Source organism: Carlito syrichta, unplaced genomic scaffold (assembly GCF_000164805.1).
Source record: "Carlito syrichta isolate Samal-C Ts95f unplaced genomic scaffold, Tarsius_syrichta-2.0.1 Scaffold309732, whole genome shotgun sequence".
In the NCBI taxonomy this organism is placed as follows: domain Eukaryota; kingdom Metazoa; phylum Chordata; class Mammalia; order Primates; family Tarsiidae; genus Carlito; species Carlito syrichta.
In genome coordinates this window covers 523506-538331 of record NW_007253828.1, presented here as the reverse complement: position 1 = coordinate 538331, position 14826 = coordinate 523506, and the positions used below count along the sequence as shown (strand labels likewise).

The 14826-nt window shown below is 37.0% G+C and overlaps 1 protein-coding gene across 1 annotated transcript in view; it reads right to left on the bottom strand.

Annotated features, from left to right (window-relative positions):
* The window catches only part of LOC103270134 (potassium channel subfamily U member 1-like), a gene marked incomplete at its 3' end in the record, with an annotated part of 33664 nt that overhangs the window by 6595 nt on the left and 12243 nt on the right, over positions 1-14826 (bottom strand). The window contains exons 3-7 of the mRNA XM_021717421.1: positions 6992-7053; positions 5806-5896; positions 4414-4525; positions 3366-3441; positions 2033-2108 (exon numbers count right to left, since the gene is read on the bottom strand). Coding sequence (XP_021573096.1) covers positions 2033-2108; positions 3366-3441; positions 4414-4525; positions 5806-5896; positions 6992-7053 — 417 coding nt within the window. The remainder of the gene's footprint in view (positions 1-2032; positions 2109-3365; positions 3442-4413; positions 4526-5805; positions 5897-6991; positions 7054-14826) is intronic.

Here is a 14826-nt window from a genome sequence, read left to right as displayed (position 1 = left end):
ACTTGGAAGGCTGAGGTGGAAGGATCACCTGAACCCAGCAGGTTGAGGCTGCGGTGGCCGGGAGCGCCACTGCACTCCAGTCTGGGTGACAGAGTGAGACTCCAACTCAAAAAATAAAAAAATAAATAAATATAATAATAATAATCTCTTTGTTAAAACCTTATAAACCCTGTGTGAAGGATCATAGTTTTGTTTTGCTTTTATTTTACGTATTTTTTTTTAATATGGAGCCTTTATCTTAGCCTTTCCTTTGTTCTTTTGCAAAAATTGTCTTGTAACTGTTCTTAAAACTGTTGTATTACGTAACTAGTGTTATACTGATGACTCTCTGCTATCTATTACACCCTGTTGTCATTTTTGGCAGAATGTAAGCATAGGTACTGTATTAATTATTTCTGATTATCTTTGAATGGTATCAACTTTTAGCTGAAGGATAGTGTGAGAATGGAAGAGTGGCAAGTTAGTACAATCATAGCTTTTCCTTTGGGTCTATTATTTCAGATATCCTCTCAACAAAATCTATTTTCTTTGCCTGAAGTAGAGTTCTTCTAGATTTTTAATATTTAGAAATCGGTATGACTCAAAGTGGAACCCTTTAGTTCACAAACCATCTGGTTGCTCCTTCTTCTTTGCATGCTTCTTTGCTGGAGGTCTCTTTGCCTGGGAGACCAGATGTTTAGCAGGGCTATATGCTCATATGCTTAGAGGTGCTGAGCAAGAGACTTTAAGGATTCAAGTGGGCCTGGTGGATACCATGTCCAATCCAAGAACACCTGCTATATACAAGGAGCAGCTATTGTAACTATTCTGCAGCTATGATTGTTGGTAGCCTTGGAAAGGGGGGTTACCTGAACCTTATATTTTCCCAAATAATTCGGATGTCTGCTTTTTAATAAATCTCTTCATAAAAGTTAGTAACTAATAAAAAATAGAAAATAAGAAATCAAAATGTAATCAGGACAAATAAAATATGCTCCCTGTAGACCACATTCAGCCTGAGGGCCTCTCATTGGAACTTCTACTGAAGGCACAAAAGGCTCTAATAATGTTTTTCTTTTAGCATTCTCTGACGGCCTACAGGTCACTACAGGGACACTGATGGTTGCTTCTCCCTTGGTAGGCCCAGAAACCTAGGTCCAGTTCTCTAAATCCAGAAATCTGCTTTTACTTCCCTGACACTTCTTTTCAAGAAAATCTTTTTCCTGCTTGAGTGTTAAGGAAGGATGTGGCTGGTTTCAGATTTCTTGAAGGTTTATTGTTCCTATTTGGTATTTTACATTTTTCTTGAAGACTTGAGTATGTTAAGTTTTTATATATTTTTAATTGTTATTGTTTTAATTAATTTGAAGGGAAGGACTCAAGAACAAATACTTCTGTTATATTTTCTAGTTGTTTGTTTGTTTGTTTGTATTTTCTCAAAGATCTTTGCCGGTTAACATCCCACATCAATTTCTGCATTTTCTGATAACTGCTCCTCAACTGTCCTAAAGCAGTAAAATCTGGACTTTCTATCCTATGGCAGAATTTCATTTTCTGTATTGCCCATTATGTGGAATAAAAACTAGCTTTTCTTATAGGCAAAAGAAGCAGGTGGGTATATGAGTTGATTGCAGGAGAATCAAGAAAGTCCCAAAACTCCCCCTTGCAACAACTTCTTACTCACAATTCTCCATCTTTTATAAGCCTGAGATTCTCTGATTGGTTCATTTATTTTATTTTTTTAACTACTAGAACTAAAAAAAACCCCTTGAAGATATAGCAATACATTTCACATATTTCTTATATCTTTGGAACTTATTAGGTCTTTTTGTAAGAGTTGGTTTTGAAACTTGGAAGAGGAAATATAGACACCTTGATTGCAAGAGATACATATTTGTGAGACTATTAGGGTGGAGAAAACCTGAAAAGGGGAAGGTAAATGATCTGTCTCTCACTGGGTTATAGTGATGGAGATGGAAGATCAGCAGGTTCCCCTCCATTTTTCAAAACACACTCCCACAAATACCACTAAGGATTGTGTTGAGATGCTTACCAGGTGAATGAATCCTGCAGCTGTGAACCAGGTACTGAGAATTATTGATAATAGTTTGGAAAACTTCACTGAATTACTAGAGGAAGAAAGACAAAAAGTTGTTGGGTCTCTTTGACAGGTTACAGAACACAAACACCTTATCCTCTGAAATCTTGCTATTCAATGTTTGTTATATGAACCAAAAGGGATGGCATTACCTGGAAACTTTTTAGAAATGCAGGCTCCCAGGCCCTGACCCCAAACTACCAATCTTCACTATTGTGATATCCTCTTGAATCATATACTCACCAAAGTTTGGGAAACACAGTTCTAAAACTCACCGTCATGCGTATTTATTCCAAAAGTTTGAATTTTGCTGTGATATCCAGTAGCCTGATACTATATCACTTTTTAAAATACACTATATGTGGAGCAACATAAATTTAATAGATTATTACATTGTCTAAGGCCAGGGTACAAAATGCATTATGCAGAGAGTAGCTTTGCAAAATAAAATTTCGAGCAGAACACAGAAATGTAGTCGCTCATATCGCTGAACTGATAACAGGATTTTTAAGTAAAGAGGATCAGAGGAACTCTTGCCTCTAAGTAGAGCCCTAGCATTTAGCTGAAATCTCTATGGTTTTTAGGCAGGACCACCTATCACACAAGATCAGGCTTTCCTACTTTAACTACTAAATAATGCAAAACACTTAACAATGAAATTCACCCTGCCTTCTAATAGTCGATGCTTCTAGTAAGAATGTAGAGGTATGGGAATTTTGAGCAACAGACCAAATTGCTTAAAACTTTATAACCAATGCTGCTTTAAAATAGTTTGGATTTTGTTGTTGTTCGGAGATATCTAGGTGACTCCATTTCTGTGAGCAATAGTTCATTGCTGCTACTGGGTAACTCATGCTCAGAGAAATTCTCTTATACTCTTACACTTGAAGAAATATATATTTTATGTTACCTTGCCAGGAAACCCATAATTAATTAAAGCATATGTGTAGAACCAAAGCCTCTGAATTGCCTTGATGTATGGGTGTGTGTGTGTGTATGTGTGTAGGGACTCAAAATAAAAACCAATTTGGATTTACACATCAACTATCTATAAACAATGGACAAAACAAAGAAAAATAAACTCTTCAAAATGACTGCAAGGTTTTCAGACACTGTGTGATATGATATAATAGAATGAAATGAGGGTATAATACTTTGGAAGCTGAGGGATTTCATGATTTTTGCACTGGAATTCTTATGGGAAATGAATTGAATTTAAGGTTCAGTTAACATGTTCAGTTCCTAATCCAAAGTAGTATATAAGGAGTGTTTCCAGCAAGACATTTACCTGGTCTTCATGATCCCTAGAATCTGCAAGATTAGAGGGAGTTCTAGCAGTCGCAGTGCTCTTAGGAATCTTAAACCTACAAAGCAATAGAAAAGAGAAAGTTGCCAAAAGAAGAGTCACTCCTGGGAGCAGTCTGCATTAGAACACCATTGGGATTGTTCACATTCTGTTTTTCCCTGTAATAAAAATGTAAATTTGTTATAATAAATATATAAATATAAAATGTAATATATTGTAATGTTATAGACTTAAAAGCATGAGCTGTGGTTCAAATACTAGCCCAGACACTTGATAGCTGTTGTAATCTAAGGCAATCCCCTTACCTTATCTAGTTCTTCATCTATAAAATGGGAATTTTAACAGTACCAGCCTCACAAAGGCACGTAGAAACACGCCTCACATATAATGAACACTATTCATTTCACTCTATTTCACTCTCCTTTAGAATTAAGAACAATTTTTTCCCTAACCTATTAAACTCCTAACTATACAATTTCTGTGATATACTTCTCAATATTGTATGGTGCTTTACTTTAGTAGTATGATAATAACAATAGAAAGGAGTAGAATTGGTATTTATTTTATAGATAATAAACAATAATATTAACAGGCAAAATGACATGATGTTCATGTACTGTCAACATACCCTCCTCTAAGATACAACAATTAAATGAATAATTCTCCATCACATCACAACATGTATGGAGATGATTAGTTTTTAAAGGCCATGAGAAGCTTTTCATCTCCCTCAGTCCCTGTGGGATCCCAGCATAAAAGGGCCACAAACTGAATGAGATGTTGAAGCCTTGCCTCCCAGGTTGTGGATACAGACATTCCGTCAGCAACTATTGAATACCTACTATGTACCAGCTGCATTGCCGGGCGCTTAGGTTTTTTTAAAAAGTGACTTATGTAACTGTATTACAAAACTATTCATTTAATGTGAGAGATTTAATGACTGTCATTAAAGAAAAATGAAAGGTATTTATACATAAATGCTGAGTTTTATTTTTTTAGATACTGATACTGATTCCCACAGCATACTTACCTAGCCAATTACTTTTTAAATAATAAGAAATAAAGACTGGTGGGATGGTAAACATGTCTACAATTGAATTCAACTCCAACCAGAACTTGAGCTTGTCATCAGCTGCCACAAACTATGAAATGGAAACAGAACACCCAAAATGATGTTATCCTCAAGAATTTGAAAGTGAACACAAGAGATATAGTGATTTTATTTAGAACCTGTAACTTTGATCTTATTCTAGTTTACATATGTCCAAACACATATATTCATATAGATATATGCATACATATATATTTAATAGAGATTGTATCTTTAGTGGGTGTTCAATAAATGAACATGTAGCCATCTTACTTACCAGATCTTAACTTCTAGATAAACACTCTGCCCTTTCTGTTTCTCCTAGAACTTTCTGATATATGCAGTTATATACATAACCCCGCCCCTCACCTGTCAGCCATGAAGATACATGATTTAGCATGGTCAATAAAAAAGATACAGCTCTCAAGAACTTTGACTGGCCAAGACCTTTTTATGGGCCTCCTTATTTAGATTAAGAAAGCAAGTCTTTCCAGAAGAGTCAGTGGTAAGAAGATTTTGATGGCTAGTGTGGTTAGAATATATTTTAAAGGAAGGGCATGGAAATACATATAATACATATGCACAAATAAAAGATAGGGTTTTTTTTTTTGAGTTGGAGTCTCACTCTGTCACCCAGACTGGAGTACAGTGGCATGCTCCCGGCCACAGCAGAATCAACCTGCTAGGCTCTGGCAAACCTTCCACCTCAGCCTTCCAAGTAGCTGGAACTACAGGCACGTGCTACCATGCCCAGCTAAAAAGATAGGTTTTAAATATATGTATAGTATGTTTATATATATACATACACATATATGTGTATATATATATATGTATACAGTCTCCCACAGACATGAGATGAATAAACATATTAAACTCTAGATCTAGGATGGTTTATTAATAAATGCCATGGAATGAGACAACTATTTAATAGTTGAGTATAGCACAGTGAAACAAAAATACATATGTATTTTATATAGTTATATCACACTTATGCCACCTGTGGAATCAAGATCACCTCCAGAGATTTGTCACTCGAGTCCTGCTAGTTTGTGATTATTAGCAATGCTTTCTCAGCAGGAAGGTCACAGTGACAGGATGATGACATTTAACAAAGAAATCATTTTCATTTTGTGTTGGAATGTTTGACCTGTTTTACAATTTCAAGTGCAGGAGAGAGAGCTTTTAAGTCTCATTATGTATTTAACAACTTAGGGCCCAAATCATCTGTCTTTAGAGCCTGAAAACTTAGGCAGGTTGTAGAACTAATTGAGGGCTCTAAATATTGCGCCTGTGCTGCCTGTGTGTTTATTCCAACTTTCAATAGGTACTTACTCTTAACCCAAAGTAGAAACTAAAGAAACTATTGAAAACCAAATCAATAATGATGGTTTTATCTTCATATGAAGAACAGCTTCTAACAGGGCTGGAAAATAAACAAAGACAGTTTATAAAGATGAACATTGTAAAAGCAGTGTCTATATAGGACGGAATAAAGGGAAGCGGTAGGCAATTTTCTATTCATTCACCATGAATTCAGATACTTAAGTTCTAAAGGAAAGATCTAAAGGAAATTACTTTTCTCTCGGGAGCAGAGGAATGCATGAACAAAATCACTGGACTGCCCGTGGAGCTGAAAATAATGGGAAAATTACCGCCATTTCTTTCATAGGGTTTGTTTGTCCCATTTCCATTTTATCAATGGCGATTCTGAGCCAGGGAGATTATGCGGCTCTTCTTGGTTTGCAAGACCATCTATCCAGCCAAGATATTTTGGCTTCTGTCCCCTTCTGATATAGAGATATACACTAGGTCAAAGGATTGATTTAAACCAAATTCAAAGAAAATCGCTTTTAAAATCTGTTAGGAATTTACAATGCAAAGATGACAGTTGCCTAGATTCTCTAAAGTTGACTGGATTTTGTGCCCTGCAATCCTAATTTTATTTAAGCTGCAAATCGAATAGATTAGATTGGGCTTTGTTCAAACAAACAAACAAAAACTACCCTAACCCTGCAGTAGAAGAAGGGAATGCCTTCGGAGGAAAGGAGACCCCAATCTGCTTCTTTATCACGGTGAGGTCTACTAGTATGTCTTTTTCTCAAGACCATCCAAAATTGTTTGAAATCTCTGAATAATTCTGACTATGATAGAACTTCTGCTTCACCACCTAAGAAATCTAAAGACATATGAAGTCTTCATGAGTGGCCCAAGTGAGGAGAGAACAGCTGGAAGCATGGAGTCCCTGAGACTCCAGAGTAGATCTGAGCACACCACCCCAACCCCTAACAAAGGAGGCTGACAGGATGCAGGAGACACTTTTGCATATTCTGCAGAGAGGAACTTGTTGCTTCCCAGGGCCATCTAATCACTTATCTTTTTAAAAATGCGTGTGTGTGTGTGTGTGTGTGTGTGTGTGTGTGTGTGTGTAAGTGTATTAAGTATCCCAGATAAAAAGATTCCAAATTAGTCAAGCAACTTACTAATATGGGAGACAAGGGTGGCTGGGGATTTTACTCACTCAGTAGAGTTGATGAAATAGATTATAAGAGACCCGATGCTTAGTACAAAGACAAGGATCCCCTAAAATAAAATAAAATAAAATGAAACAGAGACAAATGTACAAATCTATTTTATTGACTTGGAATTAAAAAAGCAACAAAATTGTATTTTATCTTCTACCTTGCCTATATAAATGCAGTCATTTATTCACATAGTTATTTATGTTAACAGTCATTCATTCAAGAGACTCAATTGAACTTTATTCAATATTACATGTGCCCATTTTCCTTACTTAATTTTAAATCTCACTTGCTTCAGAATGAATAGTCTGTTCTTTGTGCTGCTCTGAGAACTTTTAAATCTCAAGATGCCCTATCATTATTCATTCATTCACTTTCAAACAGTTAGTAAGTGCTCAATATGTGTTATACAATGTGTTACATGCTAGAAAAAGAAGGCTGTTGGAAATAGAACCTAGACTTGAATTGCTCATGATATTGTAGAAGTAACAGGTCCAAACATGTTTTCATGTTTTCCCTAAAGGACAGTCAGAATTTTGACAGTAGAGAAAGTGGTACAAGTGAGAAGAAAGTAAAAAGTAAGTGCCTTTGACATACCAGTGCATCTGGTTTGCAAATCAGGGACAACTTGTGGAATAGAATCAGAAAACTCTTCATTCAAAGGCCTCAATGCACCAAGATGAAACCTTTGGCAGTTTTTATAAATTTTTAAATCAACTTTAGGTAATTTAACATTCCTCCTATTATTTCTAGTTTCTAAACTGTCCAATTTTTAATGTTTAGTCCAATGCTTCTAATAATAAAACTCTGAATTTTTTTTGTTTGTTTGTTTTTTGTTTTTGTTTTTTTTTGAGTTAGAGTCTCACTCTGTCACTCAGGCTGGAGTGCAGTGGCACAATCATTGCTACTGCAGCCTTGACCTGCTGAGCTCAGGTGATCTTTCCACCTCTGCCTTCTAAGTAGCTGCAGTTGCATGTGTGATCCAACACAACTGGCTAATATGTTTTTGAATTATTGCAGAGACGAGGTTTCACCTAGTTGCCCAGGTTGGTCTCAAACACTTGAGCTCAGACAGTCCTCTCACCTCCTCCTCCCAAATTGCTGGGGTTACAGGCATGAGTCACTGCTTTGGGGGTAAAATGCTGGATTTTGTTTACAATTAAATCTACACACCCTTCTATTCCAGCTCAGATTTTCCTTGGGTAGGATGCCTGTATTGGGAGAGTGCTGAGTTTCTTCTCTATGACCTCCACCCTGGATTTTTGTTTCTGGTTTCCCACTGACTAGGCTACTGCTATCCTCTAGAATTGTAAGCCAGTGTTGTGAGCAGGAAGGGGAGGTCAGAGCAGGGACTGTCTTGCGAGACCCGCATTAGATATGATGCTCACACCCAGGGGCTCTCTGGGCACAGAAGGTGTTTAGTATTTACTTTCAGGGGTAGTCTCATTGCTCTTTGGAGATGCCAATTTAATTCCTATCCAAACTCAACATATAATTCTTTAGTTCCTATCATGACCCAAGTGCTGTTCTGTTCCTCAGTGAACAACACACACAAAGATACCTACCCTCAGGAACCTTTCAGCCTAGACAACAAATGAAGATAATTAATATGCAAATTATATGGTGAGTTAGAAGCTAAATACTATGAAAAGAAAGTGGAACAAGGTAAAGGGGATCAGAAATGCAACGGGAAGGGACAGGGTAGTTTCAGTCTTGATGACATTTAATTGCTAAGTGTTCCATTTATGGTTTCCCTGACATAGGTGATACATATTCCCTCACAACTCTTTTTTCAATGCTACTCACACTCCTATTTTCTGCCTGGGCCCTTATCCTTCCAGATAAGGTTATCTCTTATCCTCTTCAGCTGGTTAGAGAAAGCTCTCCCATGAGACCCACATCTGAGCCATAGAAGCACTTAAGCATTCTTTGTCCCAACAAACACTAAAAGGACAGATTATGTGCAGGGTGGCAATTTTTCTGACACAGAGAAGCTAGCTCAACAGTCTCTTGTCACAAATGAGCAGAAACCTGTCCTCTGTTTTCCCAAAGTTCCAAGAGATACAAATTGGGATATCTGGGTGGTCCTTCCTTAGCCTCTTTCCTTAGGTTTGAGATGAGAGGAAGGTACTCTCACACCTCTGCCACAACAGAGCTCATTCCAAAAATGCTCTTCTGTTTCCAGCTTACCCTAATTTACAAGTGATTGAGTAAGAGGCTAAGACCTTCAACAAGTTTTCTTCCAACTACTTTGAAAGTGGCAGTGTTGAGTCTAGCTCTTACTATAAGCTCCTTTTTAAAGTCTAGGCTAAGTGTTGATGGAGATAATACTAAGCTTGAGAGTCTCATGCAGTTTCATTTAGATGTGTATTCAGAAGCTCAGGAAAGATGTTGGGAGTGGATACATATGCACACACACATACATTTAATAGTAGCATATTGATAATTAATAGAGTTCATAAAATATATTTTCAATTATGCAATCTATTTTACAATTATGCTTATTTTTGTCTTACTAAATCCCATATGAGATTTAAGTATACATCATATATGGAAAGACTTCTGGAAAGGCGGTAGCATGCATGCCATATGTTTACCTCTTCCCAAACCATGGAAATGAACAAAAATACATATATAAAAGAAGAAAATTTTAGTCTTATTGAAACTAAGAACTGCACACCACATACCCAAAGAGTATTATTCAGCAATAATGTATAACAGACAGCAAGATATATATTAAACAGAAGAAGGCACTGGAGAGCCACCAGTGTGTGGACACTGTTCAGTGAAGATAATTCTGAGAGGACCTGCTACCAGGGTTAGAGGAGCAAAATCTAGCAAAGCTGCCTAATGAGGAGGAGGAGTTACACTGAGAAGAAGCCCCAAGGCCCAGTAGTCACTGAGGAGGAAGCTGTTGGCTAGGGGCACCACTTCTTCTCAGAAGCACCGTGGAAAGTAGACGAAGGATTTGTCCTTACAGAGCTTTGTTTGTGGAGTTGCTGGCTCCAGCATTAACCCTCACATTTATCCTGATGGGTAAACACACAGGAACTAGGACCTTAACTTTGCAATGGGACTTAAAATCTCCTGTTTATGGGGCAGGTGTGGGCATTTTCAGAAGACAATGACCAATGCGATTAAAAGGGATACTCTAAATGCCCTAAATCATTGTCTGGAAATATTAGCAGACAATGGAAAAGTGTCAGTAACATGAGAAATGTAAGAAAACAGGAGGATTAGGCAGAGAATGTACATGAAATGACTCCTATGAAAGAGTTAACAGAATATGTGTTTCAAATGTTTTAAAATTACAATTAGAGTTCTTAGTGAGATTTGAGAGTATATTATACTGATAGCATAAATGCAGCCTACAATCAGAAGAAGCAATAATGAAGAAAGATCAACTTCTTGAGGCTGGAGGGAATGTGATTGACAAAATTAAAATCTCAATAGAGGTACTGAATAGCAGAATGGATACTGATGAAGGTGAAACAGAATGAAGAAACTCTCCAAGACCACCAAGCAAAAAATAAGAAAAAAAAAATATGAGTACAAAAAAAGCATGGAGGTAAAACGCAAATGTTACAATTATAATTGGTATTTTAAAAGGATAAGTCAAAAATCTTTAGGAAAAATAAGTTTATAGTTAAAGAAAATAACAAAAATACTTCCTTGAACTAACACTGACCTGAGCCTAGATTGGAAAGACCCTCTAAAAGTCATCAGGGAGGTAATGTTGAAACAGGACACACACACAGCCATGTTATCATGGTGAAATTTAAGACTTTATTTTGTTTTTTTTCGAGTTGGGATCTTCCTTTGTTACCCAGGCTGGAGTGCAGTGGTGCAATCATATAATAGCTCCCTGCAGCCTCAAACTCCTGGGCTCAAACAATCCTCTTGCCTCAGCCTCCTGAGTAGCTGAGCCTATAGGCATAAGTCATCACACCTGGCTCAACTTTTAGATTTTTGAAAAGATATCTTATATTCTTTTATATTTAAAAATATAAAAACCAGGCTACCTACCAATTAGAGAGAATAAGCCTGATTTTGTAATTCTCATCTCTTGTCTGTATCAATCAGGACCCAACAGGGAAAGCAGAAAACACACCAGTCATTTATTTTATTTTATTTTTTTTTATAGAAAGACCAGTTATTTTAAGAGAGGATTCAATTTTAAAAATCCTTTAGGTGGGATTGGAGAATCAGAAAGGCAAGAGAGGAATACGGGGTAATAACTGTAATCTTCTGTACCCCAATAGTTTGAGGAGCAACGAAACGAGGTTGGAATAATTAAGATTTAGCAGTTTAAAAGAGGTGTCATTTGGAATTGGGTTTCAAAACTAGAAGGAATCTCAGCATAGCTGGTAATTGTATAATACCTCTGAGGAGATGTTGTAAGGCTGGTTCTGGCAGTGCTGGCAAAAAAAAAAAAAGGAAACAGGTATCAAGTACTACAACTGGACTACAAATCCATTGAGTAGGTGAGGTGGAAAGAACAGATATACAAAACACAGAAGAAACGGCTTCTTTTCCTGTCCTTTAGGCTTCCTGCTTCCTCTTGTACTCCCCATGAGCAGAGTCTATGAGCAAGCTGACAAAAGAGACATGTTTACTGAGTTCTGGCCCCACCTCACAAAGCAGAGGAGGGAGGCTGGATTTGGAGTTCTTAGACAATAGCTTAGCACCCAGCATGTGGCCTTAAGTGCTGAAAGACATTGGAGCGGCTTTTATAGAGATTTTAGAAAAAAGGATTGCAAGGCTGTAAGCCAAGAATTTGAAATGCAACAATTTTGTTGTTTACTTGTAAAAGCAAGCAAAAAACATTTCTGAACATTTAAAGATTCAGAAAGTATATTCTCCATACTTCCCCCTTGAAAATGAATATGAGTAGTACATAAAAAAAGAAAAATTCAAAAAGATAAAGTATGTTATGTAAGAAAAAGTGGTGCATAATAAAACTGGCCAGGTTGGGGGGGGTTGATGCAATTTTTAACTTCAAAACAAATATTAAGAAGAAATATTCCCAGATGTATAATACTGTGTCAACCTTCATCTCCCATACACACACAATAGCAATCTAGAGCTGAATGTTCAAATTAGTTCAATAATTTCTGGAAGGAAAGAAGAATGGCACAAAGGAAAATCATACTAAAGTTCTTAGCAAAAGGAGAACACAGATGTAAAAAACATGCAGAGATACACAGGGAAATATAGGGTAGAAACTGTGTTCTGCGTTTAGTTTACATAATGCTATAATGTTCTATTAAAATAGAATTATCCATGCTGGATGATGCCAAAAAATAAATTAACGTAATAAAAAATAAGCTAAAAATGTAAATATCATCTAATGGTCAGTGATTACTATGCCCCGAGTAGTTTACAAGTATTAAGATAGAATTCTCCCTACAACACTCTAATGAGTGTTATTATAACCTCCTTTATATTCATATTATGTGAATAAAATCTAATTTAGAAGAATTAACTTGCTCAAAATTACATAGTAAGAATTGAGCCAATGTTTGAACCCAAATCTCTCAAAATTTGCAATCATTATGTAATTTTTTCCTCTCCAGTGAGATTAAAAACTTAGACTGTAAGAGAGCTCCCAGTTGTGTATCTAATACCCTTCTTGCTTTCTTTACTAACAGACCGCCTATTTTTTTAAACCACAGATATTTAGATATACTATTATGCAGCATATTCAATCTTTAAATATTATAAAGATGAATAAAACAGATGACCATAAGTGAAAATGATTAAATTCCCCTGTAAATTAAGAAATAAATGTGTTCTCAAATCATTACAAGAACAAAACATCCAGCTATATGATATTTACAAGAGACACACTTAAAAGAAAATAAGAAAGAAACATGAAAAGACATCCCAGTCAAGTATGATGAAATGCAAATTAGGAGCGTCAATGTCACATGCCAATATTGTAATCTAAAATATTTCAGCAAAAACAAAAACAAGACGGAAACAACACTAAATGCAACAAAAATGGATATTTCATATTACTAAAAGACACTATCAACTAAAAGGATAAATAATAGGTAACTTTGTATACCAATTGATATAACATATGAATATATCATTCAAAGTCTGTTGGAAATGCAAGACAGTCAATAAAACTAAGCAATCATGAATGAAGCTTTTTGACATGCCCCTTTCAATCATTCAGCAAGTAATTAAGATATGGAAAACGCATATAACAAAATTAGTATTGCTTATATATCAAACAGATAATACACAGCCTTTCAAAAGTCCATTAAATAGTAGTAAAAATTGATCATGTACTAGGCAACAAAGAATTCCTCCATAAATTTCATGAAGTTTAAATCATGAAAGCAGTGACATTCTCGGACTATAAATTTATACCAAAGTAGCAAGGATAGCCACTCTATCCCGTATCTAACCCTCCCCCACCACCAAGAAAAATAAAAACATACAACATCCCTCTAAATAGATCATGAATCAAACAAGAAATCCTAATTAAAATGTAAACAAACCACAAGATGAATTAGGCATTAATAAAAATTATAGCATTACTTTTCCAAGTCTGTGAAATGTCACCAAAGAAGTACTCCGAATATTTTATAAATCAGGCTCAAATCAAGAGCCTGGTGGCTGTCTTCACAGCAAAAGGCTGCATAAGGTGGCGAGACCCGACCTGGGCTGTGTGAGGTCATCCTGCGCTTCCCACTTTGTCCACGAAGGAGGAGGTACTGCAGTCCTGAGTACAGGGATCTCCAGACTGACAAGGAATATTACCCGAAGCCCCTGGCTGAGCTGATCAAGAGGGCATAGTAGAAGTGGACATTTAGGAAGACAGCTCATCCAAGCTGTTCCAGCGAAGAAAACAAGCTCTGTGTTAGAAGATCCAGTGATTCAGGATATCCACCAATATGAAGATGGAAGGAGGAAACCAAGGACTGACCAGATCTCTGGGGACACCGACCCAGGAAGCTGCAGGGAGGAGAAGTAGCACAGCGCGTCTTTAGAGGGACCAGCAACCACTCAGCCCAACCCCATACCACCTTCCACAAGCTGAGGAACTTGCCCCGGTACCAGCCTGGGGTGGCTCTGATGCACATCCTCCAGGGGACCAATTCTACCAAGTCCCTGTGCTCCTTCCTGGCATTGAATGTGATGATACTGAGTGCTTGGAGAAGAGGTCCATGTGATCAAGAGAAAGCACCAAGTATACGGGAAGGCCAAGACCAGCCATGCCTGGGCCCACCACTGCAGGTGCTAGAGGGAGGACAGAGGCTTCAGGAGGTGCTCAGGGTCTGAGCCACAGGGAACAGTGAGCCGCTGTCACACTCAGCATGCATCTTTTCAGGGGCAGCTTCACAAGGAAGACTGAGCCATGGGATTATTGTTCATTAATCCTTTTTATGCTAGGGTGCTAAAACTCACTCTCCCTGTCCCATCGCCTTACAATGCAGAGAGGAAACAAGAAAATGACCTGTGGCTTTGAAAAGCAAAACTTTCATTTAAAGTTAAGGTGACTATATTATTTATTGTACAAATAAATAACTTTTAAGAATGATGGAAACACAAATGACCATAAATAGCCAAAATAATCCTTAGCAAAAGAAATGAAGCAGGTGGTATCACCCTTCCAGACTTCAAATTTTACTGTAATGCTACAATAAGCAAAACAGCCTGGTATTGATATAAGAACAGGCATATAGACCAATGGAACAGGATAGAGAATCCGGAAGCAAAGCCTCAATTTCTCAACCAACTCATCTTTGACAAAGTCTCCAACAACAACCACTGGGGAGAGGAGAACCTATTCAGTAAATGGTGCTGGGAAAACTGACTG